The sequence below is a fragment of the Brassica napus genome, chromosome A6 (genome assembly GCF_020379485.1).
Source record: "Brassica napus cultivar Da-Ae chromosome A6, Da-Ae, whole genome shotgun sequence".
NCBI lineage: Eukaryota > Viridiplantae > Streptophyta > Magnoliopsida > Brassicales > Brassicaceae > Brassica > Brassica napus.
The window spans coordinates 24,501,740-24,511,927 of record NC_063439.1 but is presented as its reverse complement, the minus strand read 5'-3'; the positions used below and the strand labels follow the sequence as shown (position 1 = coordinate 24,511,927).

The window sequence follows — 10,188 nt, the reverse complement described above, 5'->3', positions numbered from 1 at the left end:
TAATTTTTATTTAAGAAAAGAATAAGAAAAAAAATTCACAAAATTCTTAGTCTGGACTTGCACAACTCTTATTTGATTAGAGTCGTGCTTTTATTTATCAAAATTCTAGCAAATGGCCTATTATGCCACCGAGCCGTAACTGTCGGACTCAACACTTATCAATATCTTCACCCATTTTATAAAACTATGGCTTAATTTTATTGTCACTGGTTCATCTCTCAATCTTTGACACAAAAGAAGAAATTAAAATTCACCACTTTCGTGTAGTTTGTAGAGATTTGATTTTTTCTTCACATGTCCATTTTGTAGAGATTTTGATTTATAGCATGTGTTCTTTTGACATTACATCAGTAAAAAAAAAAGATGCGCTCTTATGAGCTATTTAGCTCCAACCCAACAAAACCAAACGAATCTTAAGAAAAAACTAAAAAAAAAAGTTGCATAGAAACTCTAAACTGAACAAGTGACCTCCCGACCTAAAAAGCTAATGTCAGAGTCTTTTGATCTCATCTTCTGATCAGTTTCTCTGTATCTACCTCTTCGCGCATCAAGCACCAAATGTTGTCTGAACGTAGTGATGAACGCCTCTACTCTCTCGTTAAGCTCCTCATTAGATAACCTCCCCGGCTCAAAATCATCTTCTTCAACATTAGAGTCTACACCCTTCTTGTTAAGCACGCAACCTTTCACAGTTTCCTCGAATTCAGGACAAACCCTTTTCGTCTCCTCCACGACACAGTTCTTGATCACTTCCATTGGCTCGACAACAAGAAAATCTTGTCCAGAACAAGCTGGTTTCTCCACCATTCTTGTCTTCCTAGTCTTACGTCGCGCCATCCTCATTCTACTTCCACGACGAGTCTTCAAATCACGAGTCTCACAGGAAATAGGACGAGTCGATGTGAAGTAAACTGCTAAGACAACGACGTTGAGTAGAAGAAAGACTAAAGAACGCCATTGCTCAATCAAATAAGATACTGAGTAGAAATGTTTTAGACAAGCCATTGAGAGAACAACAAAAGCAGTTAACAAAGATGTACACATGTTCTCTTCCTCCACTCTAAGGTCTCTCTTCATCTCCATTGTTATCTCTCTCTCTCTCTCTCTCTTCTTGATTTGCTATGTTTCTTTCTTCTTTGGCTCGATGAGGTTGAGATTCTTTATAAGAAATTTTCAAGGTTCCTGAACAAGAAGATGGTGGGTCCGGTTGTGGAAGACCAAATGGCGAACAGAAAGAACAAAATGAAAAGACAGGAGAAGGGAGAAGAAGGAGGAGGAGACAAGAACAGGCATGCCCCCCTCTTCCTTCATATCTACTCTTTTTATTCCAGACATCTTATTATTACTTTTTTCTCAGGCTTTTCTGATTTTCCTGTTTCTCTTTTTCTTCCTTGGGGACCATTTTTCCTTAATACAATCATTTTCAACTTCCACTATTTGCAACTCTTTTTTTTTTTTTGCATTGATTTATTCTATACATCAAAAGAAGATGTTTCAGATTATGGACTTTTTTTGCTTCCAGTTATTAACATTTAAAATAATTAGTTTAACCACATTGTAATACATGCAACATAGCTCTAAATGAACATGTAAATGTAAAATACCAGACAATATATATTGACTACTGGATTTATAATTTCTTAGTAACAGAAAAAAAAGGCAGAGAAGTGTTAGCTACGCAAAGTTATGTTCAATGGGGAACCGCATGCTGAGCAGATAGGTGGAGAGAGTGGAACAGTTTTCACAGAAAAATGGGGATTATGTATACAAAATATGTATTTTAGTGATATTGAATACTATACCAGAATAACATTTTACCAAAAGATAATAATAATAATAATATATCAGAAACATTTGAATATCAATATGAGTAACAAAAATAACAATTAAACACATTACACGCCTGCTACTGCTCTGTCTTGTTAATTCTTTCACACTAGTGTGGCCCCAAGGTTGCTCGTCTTTCCCAAACACATGCGTTCTCTGTTTTGCTAAATGTTCTAAATCCCCAAAACAATATCTACATATATAACTAGAACTGCACTGGATAGCTTTTAGTTCAAATTATTTAACATATATTTTATTGAGATTGTTTAAAACTTGTTTAGAACTAGATCCATTCTAAAAAGCTAGAATGTACTAAACTCAAGAAAATATATTTATCAATCAACAAAAAGTTTAATAATTGCAGTCAATATTCAATTTCTATTCAAAAAGCAATGAATTCTACATTGAAAACCATTGTTTATACAAGTGGTTAAGAAGATTAAGATGAATGAGATCATGGGAAGGACCACGCTTATGTAGTTTCAGTCAACTTTAATCCTTGCCATATTGACATTTTATAAGATTTTAAGTTCGATTTACTTTATGTTTCACGTATTGGTAGTGTGATTCTTCCTCCCCTCATGAGTTTACTACGGTCAAAGAGCGATATTAACTTTGGTTCTCTGAGTAAAAACACTCTCCAAGTTCGAATGACTCGAGAACATAGGGTTGTTGTCACAATAAGCTGAAAAGTTAAAATGTAATCCATAAGGTGTCAAGAGAGATAAGTACATACTTGTCAGCTTAAGCATTTTAGTTGATATATTTACTATATGTTCTCAAGAGTTCCCTTTGCACAAAGATTAGCCAGTCTACCATCAACTCTCAGACAAGGATTTAAGCTGCACATGACCAAAAGTAAGCATCACAAACTGAACACAAATCCAGATGTTACGAGTGTCAATGAAAATAATATGCTAGAAAAGTCACAGCTTTAGATGTAGTAAGACTGTAACAGATGCAGTTTCGACAGTTGAAAGAAATGTATCAGAAAAAAATTACTTGATAAAATGCATACTGTGTCTTAAGACTCTCAAGTAATAAGAATGCGAAAGACTTTTAACAAAATTGAATGGACAAAAGATGCAAAGTAGATTACTCACATGTGTGGTTTCCTATTAAGATGGTTTCATTTACTCAAAGTAGATTCAATTTGGTCTTGAGCTTTGTCTTCTTGATGTTTCCTTGGAAGGTTATTACTATCGTCTGCAGATCCTCTCTTTCGTTTCCTTTGGAATGTGTACTTCAAGAGTCGATTTACATTGGCTCTTGGAGGAGACTCACTGATTTGATCTGATACTACTGCAGTAACTTTTGATTCAGAAGCCATTTTGGTACAAGGAACCACACTTTCTTCTTCACCTTCACAACTTACCAACACATCACTGTCTAGAGTACGTTTTAGCTGCAAATGTTCTTTCAACTCTTTACAGGTTTTAAGGTCATCCACCTCCTCACTCTCTACAGACAGATGCGTCTCAATGGAATATTCGCCATCTGAGGTTGATGTCTTGGAAGAGGTAACATTAGACTGAGATTGACAAGGCTTTATAAGCTGACTTTGAGGCCTAACCGATTTAGCTTTTGGTTTGCCAAACCTTCTCTTTCTCCTTCCTCTTAATTTCCTGGCTTTCTTGATTCCTAATGCGTTTGACGGCAGTGTTACCACCTCTGCACTGCTAGCTCTAAGAGCAAGAACAAGACATCTTGTGTTCTCCAAAGTGCCAGCTTTTCCTGAGCTCAAGCTTTCTTCACTGTCCTTATCAGTTGTGCCTTGTTGCTCCTCTTCATCTGCGGAAGAAGATGATATCCTCTCCAAAGCATGGATCCTCTGTGTACAGCCATTCCTAGACAGCTCAAGTTTTTTGATTCTGATATCACCATCCAACTCCGACTCACAAACATCATCGTTTTCCTTTAAACTAGCAACACCTAACCCGTTGAACTGCTTTTCATCATGTATCTTGCACGTATCTGCAACCTCTAGATTAGGTTTCAAGCTTTCAACAACAACCTTTTGATCAACCTTCTGAACAGGAACCATTTCTTCATCCATGTCCACAAGGTTCCTTTCCTGCGACTCATAAGCTTTTGCTTTCTCCAAACTTTCATCATCTTCACATTCATCACGATCCTCTTGATTCGGATTCGAACTTTCAACGAGAACCTCTGGATCAACCTTGTGAGCAGAAACCGTTTCTTCTTCCTCCTCGCTCACAACGTTCCGTTCCCGAGACTCATAAGCCTGTAAAGTATCAACCATACTTAACCCATCAAACTGCTTTTCCTCATTTTCACATTCAACATCATCCAATGAGCTAGGATTCACACTTTCAACAACAACCTCTGGATGAACATAAACCGTTTCTTCTTCTTCTTCCAGAGACTCAAAAGCCTTAGCTTTCTCCAATCTATCTCTGACCCATCTAACCTCAGACCTAAGGTCAGTAATAATATCTTCAGCCTCGTGAAGCTGAGCTTCAAGCACATCAATCTGCCGTTGCTGGTTTGATGATATAACATCTCCTTCAATCGTCTGTTGACAAATAAAAGAGCTTAAGTCAGTTAATAACAACAACAAAGCAACCTAAGCATCTTCATCTAAACACTAATCCCAACGATGTTAAAGATTGTTTCTTTTTAAGAGAGAGCAGAAGATAACCTTAGCATCAATCATATGTTTCAATCGGACAAGCAAACGAAGAGCTTCCTCCTTGGTTTGAGAGAGATCGTGGTGAAAGCGAGCTGATTTTCTGTCGGAAAGCATAACCCTAGCCGCTGATTCCTTGGCCGTGTTTAGGATAATCTCCGCGTAAGCTTTCTTCAAGGCTGTCGTTTTCTGCCACACACATACATAAAAAAACAAATGAAGCTCGCTGGAGGAAAAACCGAGATCGTTAGAACAGAGATCGAGAGAGAAAGCATATAAATTTTGTTTACATGTGACTCTTCCATGGTCGTATTATCGTCTCAATTTTCTCCCGCCGAAGAGAAGAAGAAACTCGGTAGACAGAAACAGAACAGAACACACAAAAAGGAAATAAAAATAATAAATGTTTCGTCTCTCACCCGTCTGTTAGGAACTGACATTCATGCGCTTCTTGCTTAAATTACAGTTTCACCCTTTGCGATCTCCGAACCGTGCAAAACGGAATAGGAATCAACATAGTTCGGGCTGGGTTATTGGGCTGATCATGGGCCTTGAGACATCTAAAAGATTTATATAACCTTCCGAGATTTTGAGAAGTTCTTCTCTAGAAATTTGTAAGCATGCCAAAAAAAAAAAAAAAAAAAAAGACTGTGTAGACCACTAGCTCACCTAGGAGTGGAAACTTTACCCGATATCTGAAGCCGCACCCGAACCCGATCCGAAAAACCCGAACTGAAATCCGAATCAAAGTAGCAAAATATCTGAACGGGTGTTGAATTAGGAGAGATTGGATATCCGAACCCTAATGAATATCCGAAGATAATCGAACATATGTATAATTAACCTTATATTTTTAGTTTACATATCTGATTTTATATAAAATATTTATATTGATACTACACATACTTTATACATACAATTACGGAGAAAATGATTTGCTACTCACTTAAAATGTATGTCAAATTTTTTATTTCAAGAATTAACAAAAAATTATATCTAAAATTTAAAAACAATAACCAAATTATTGTTTTTTTAGTTTGAAAATGTTATGTCCAAATATGTAAACCATTCAATCTATTAAAAATAAAAAATTAGTTAAGTGAAAGTTATATATTTAAAAACAAAAAATTTGAGAAATAAAAATTTTAATTTTTTTTTTTCAAAATCTAAATATCCGAACCCGATCCGAAATAACCGAATCCGAACTAAAAATACCCGAACCCAACCCAAAGTACAAAAATACCTGAACGGGTTCTACACCTCTATACCGAAATATCTGAAAATCCGAAATACCCGATCTGAATCCGAACGGATACCCGTACGCCCACCCCTAAGCTCACTCATCTTGATTCGTGTAGAATTATTTCATATCTACGCAAATCAAGATTAGCAAAAAAAGCAAGTTCTGCCATCATTATAATGTTAGAATTGGTAATTAGGGATGGACATAACAGAACATATGTTATACATGTTCTGTACATCACGTCAACTTAAGAAAATCAAAACAATTCGAATATTTAATGTTGGACAATGATAGAATTTCCATTTTAATTGCTTTGAAACATCAATTAAAAAATTACTAATTCTCAAGTTCATATAGGATGAACAAAAATATAAATAAAGACATCAAAGTCGACGACTAATCTAATCCTTGCGACGACCGTTCAACACGTCTGACTTCAGACAGCCTTTGTCTCTCTTCATTCGCAGAAACAAAAAAAAAAAAACTTTACTTTTAATCCAAACCCAACAAAAAAACCTTTGAACCCTTCTTCTTCTTCCATGGAGATCAGCTCAAAACCAAGAAAGCTCCTTCCTTTCTTCATCTTCTTCCTCTGTTATTCTTCCCCTGCTCTAGCAGCCGACGAAGACGACATAAGATGCTTACGAGGAATCCACACCTCCCTCACCGACCCTAACGGCCTTCTCAAATCATGGAACTTCGCCAACACCACCGTCGGATTCCTCTGCAACTTCGTCGGCGTCTCTTGCTGGAACAACCAAGAAAACAGAGTCCTCAATCTCGAGCTCAGAGACATGTCTCTCTCCGGTCAAATCCCCGACTCTCTCCGGTTCTGCGGGAGCTTACAGAAGCTAGATCTCTCCAACAACCGGTTAACCGGCACCATCCCTCGCCAACTCTGTTCTTGGCTACCCTTCTTGGTCTCTCTTGACTTGTCTAACAATCAATTAAACGGCGAGATTCCTCCAGAGTTAGCAGAGTGTAGGTTTGTTAACTCTTTGGTTCTCTCTGATAACCGGTTATCCGGTCTAATCCCGGTTCAGTTATCCTCTCTAGGGAGGCTAGTGACCTTCTCCGTTTCCAACAACCATCTCACAGGTCGCATTCCCTCTTTCTTTACCTCACGGAGTTACTCCCATGATGACTTCAACGGTAACAAAGGTCTTTGCGGTCGTCCTTTGTCTTCTCCCTGCGGAGGGTTAAGCAAGAAGAATCTCGCCATTATAATCGCAGCTGGTGTGTTTGGTGCTGCTGCATCGATCTTGTTGGCATTCGTTGTTTATTTGAAGCGGAGGACGACAACAAGCAGTTTAACAGAAGGAGGATTAGCGCAGAGGCTTAGAATCCATAAGCTAGTTCAGGTCTCTTTGTTTCAAAAGCCTTTGGTTAAGGTTAAGCTCGGGGACTTGATGTCTGCCACTAATCACTTCAGCTCTGAGAATATTATCGTTAAAACTAGGACGGGGACGACGTACAAGGCCGTTCTCCCCGATGGCTCGGCGCTCGCGGTGAAGCATCTGAGCAAGTGTAAGCTCGAGGAGAGGGAGTTTGGTTACGAGATGAATCGGCTGTGGGAGCTGCGTCACCCTAACTTAGCGCCGCTTCTTGGTTTCTGCGCTGTGGAGGAAGAGAGGTTTCTTGTTTACAAGTACATGTCTAACGGGACGCTGAGGAGTTTGCTGGAGGAGGAAGAGGATGTTGAGTTGGATTGGTCTACTCGGTTTAGGATCGGTTTAGGTGCTGCGAGGGGTTTAGCTTGGCTTCACCATGGATGCCGCCCTCCTATACTTCACCAGAACGTTTGTTCGAGTGTGATTCTTATTGATGAAGATTTTGACGCGAGGTTAGTAGATTCAGGGCTTGCAAGGCTTATGGTTCGTTCGGACAACAACGAGGGGAGTTTCATGACTGGTGGCTTAGGTGAGTTTGGTTACGTAGCTCCTGAGTATTCCACCACAATGGTAGCTTCGTTAAAAGGCGATGTGTATGCACTCGGTGTTGTCCTAATAGAGTTGGCTACAGGGTTAAAAGCTCTTGGAGGTGGTGAAGGTTTCAAAGGGAGTTTGGTTGATTGGGTGAAACAGCTTGAGAGCTCGGGGAGAATGGCTGATGCGTTAGATGAAGGCATTAGAGGGAAAGGGCATGATGAAGAGATCTTGAAGTTTGTTGAGGTTGCTTGTCACTGTGTGGCTACGAATCCTAAAGAGAGATGGACTATGTTTCAGGCGTATCGGTCACTGAAAGCTATGGCTGAGAAACAAGGCTACTCGTTCACAGAACAAGATGATGACTTCCCTTTGATTTTTGACACACAAGAGAACTGAGACTGTGTGAAGTAAAACCTTTATGGGAAGCCTGTGATGGCAAGGATTTAGAGGATTATTACATTATCTTGAGCTATTATTATTATTATTATTTATTGTACTAGTTTCCACTGCCAATTTAAATGAAAATGTATGTGTATAGACTATGTTCATTGTAAAAAAAAACTGGTGTATATTATGTGTTCTTCTGTCAAAATTAAGAAAAGCTATGTTGGTTTGGTGTTTAACTGATCAAGAACTAGATTTCTGAAGAGTAACTGTTAAAAGAGTTTTAAGAGTGACAAAACAAATTTTCACTTATGTTTTCTTTTAAGAACAAAGAGAGGAATCTGTGTCCCATGCAGAACAGGATAAAGAGTGTTTTTTATCAGCAGAATCTTACTTTAGGGTCTGCTTCTCGATACAGTCAAAATCAATCTAAGAGAAAGAAGCTAAAGAATGCAAGAAAGAGAGAGAGAGGTTTTCAATGTATGCTCACTCCTTTTGTATTCCCCTTTGTCAGATTCCCAAAGTTCAGAAGAAACCAAAAATGAAAATAGATGTGATTCTAAAGTTGTACAAGGACATGCCTTTTTTATTAAGAAGCAAACATCATGGAATATTTTAGTTGTTGTAGTGGTGAAAAGATAATACTACAAGGCATAGAATATTGATACAAATCAGTAATTTAAGGAGGGGAAATGAGTTCTAGAAACCAGAGCAACTTTAGTTAATGGTTTGCTTTTTTTAGCAGATGAAACACAAAAGCAAACTTTAAACTTATATAAATTTGAAAAAGAAAAGCAAAAGAGGAAAAACAAGAGAGTTGGATAAAGACATAAGCCTATAACTAATTCAAAATGTTATTACAAAATCCTACAAAGCCCTGAAAAAGTCTTAATATCATCAGCCTCAGTATTCAATCTTCAGACATAATGTTCCCAAAAGGGAAAAGAGAGCAAGACTTCACCTTCCAAAATGCCTCAGCAAGAAGAGACTTTATCTTTGCAAGGGTTCATCATAAGCTATGAGTTTACAGCATATACTTCCTATGTGTTGGAGCTAAATCATACTCTTGGTGGCAGTCTCGAAGTTCTTGCTTTCCTGAAGAAATAGTTTTGAAACAAAAAGCTCAGTAAAGTTGAGTTTTGCTGCAATAGAACTTTAACTAAAGTGGTCAAGTTCTTCACAAGTTCCTTTAGTTCTATTAAAGCATAGAAAATAGAGAAAGAAGAAGCTTTTCTTTACTAAAAATGATAACATTAGACACTGAAAAGAAGGAAAGAACAAAAATTCTGCATGCTAATAATCTTTCTAGAAACCAGTGATCATTGGTATCTGTGTAAAGTTACATCCAAACAATCTTGAATTGAGCAAAAGATAATAAGACTAGAAGATTCTCAAAAGGCTTTGATCTCTAATAGCAAACTCAAAGAAGCAAAAGATTGAAGTTGGAGAGAAGATGAGAGAACCTGTTGTGGATAGGATCAGGTCCATTTGGAACTTTTCGCTTGCTCTCATGAAACAGATTCGCATGCTCACCATTAAACTGTAAATTCTTGACCGTTTCTGTTGATGGAACACTTGTTGCAAAGCTTGATAAGTTACCGACAAGAAGAAACACAATAATACTCAAAGACAAAACAGCTCTAATAATCCCATTTCCACCCATACTCCAAACCCAATGTCCCTACAGCTTCCTGTTTAACATGAGCAGAACATCCATGAAGTTGGTGAAGTGACTGTCACATAAATAGAGGAAGAGATCTTCGTACAGAAGAGGTTAAAAAAAAGGGGGAAAGCGAAATGGGAAGCAAACAAACAAAGCTTATAAGTTGTGTGTTTTATATACCTTTGGAAAACAAATCTTTGATTGGCCTTATTTAAAGATGAAACACACAAAGCAACAGTATACATAATACATACGTAGGTGTCCACGTAGAGGGGAAAAAAAGTAAGCACGAGGAAGAGAAAGCTATGGAAAAACATATCTTTACGTAACATATGGGGCCGCTAAGTAACTTTTTTCTTTGCTTTGATTTGTGAGTTTTCATGCAGGCAAACCATTGGGGACCTCACAAGCTCCCCCTAAACATATATTTTAAGCCATAATAAAGCATAGGAATAGTGTATCTTTTCTGACTGAGTATTAGCAAGCCTACTAC

The 10,188-nt window shown here is 37.8% G+C and overlaps 4 protein-coding genes across 5 annotated transcripts; 1 reads left to right on the top strand and 3 right to left on the bottom strand.

The window, feature by feature from the left end:
• Positions 1-247: 247 nt before the first annotated feature.
• Positions 248-1,614, bottom strand: LOC106415156. Its single transcript, XM_013855795.3, has one exon. It carries the CDS (start codon positions 1,081-1,083, stop codon positions 451-453), a length of 633 nt encoding a protein of 210 aa, XP_013711249.2. The 5' UTR covers positions 1,084-1,614; the 3' UTR covers positions 248-450.
• A 574-nt stretch (positions 1,615-2,188) lies between these two features.
• LOC106412191 lies at positions 2,189-4,916 on the bottom strand. Of its 2 annotated transcripts, XR_007314483.1 has the most exons (5): positions 4,768-4,916; positions 4,490-4,666; positions 2,931-4,363; positions 2,598-2,669; positions 2,189-2,512 (listed from the first exon to the last, which is right to left on the bottom strand). XR_007314483.1 is itself a non-coding variant. In XM_013853093.3 (4 exons), the coding sequence occupies exons 1-3, from the start codon at positions 4,780-4,782 to the stop codon at positions 2,957-2,959; spliced, it is 1,599 nt and encodes a 532-aa protein (XP_013708547.2). In that variant the 5' UTR covers positions 4,783-4,916; the 3' UTR covers positions 2,414-2,669; positions 2,931-2,956. The 2 variants fall into 2 exon arrangements, 1 of the variants encoding a protein (XP_013708547.2); XM_013853093.3 differs by having other exon boundaries at positions 2,414-2,669.
• Positions 4,917-6,031: 1,115 nt separating this feature from the next.
• Positions 6,032-8,271, top strand: LOC106416149 (inactive LRR receptor-like serine/threonine-protein kinase BIR2). Its single transcript, XM_013856985.3, has one exon. It carries the CDS (start codon positions 6,260-6,262, stop codon positions 8,042-8,044), a length of 1,785 nt encoding a protein of 594 aa, XP_013712439.2. The 5' UTR covers positions 6,032-6,259; the 3' UTR covers positions 8,045-8,271.
• A 454-nt stretch (positions 8,272-8,725) lies between these two features.
• LOC106414282 (CLAVATA3/ESR (CLE)-related protein 25-like) lies at positions 8,726-10,099 on the bottom strand. The gene is made up of 2 exons (XM_013854964.3): positions 9,496-10,099; positions 8,726-9,127 (listed from the first exon to the last, which is right to left on the bottom strand). The coding sequence occupies exons 1-2, from the start codon at positions 9,693-9,695 to the stop codon at positions 9,091-9,093; spliced, it is 237 nt and encodes a 78-aa protein (XP_013710418.2). The 5' UTR covers positions 9,696-10,099; the 3' UTR covers positions 8,726-9,090.
• Positions 10,100-10,188: the final 89 nt, after the last annotated feature.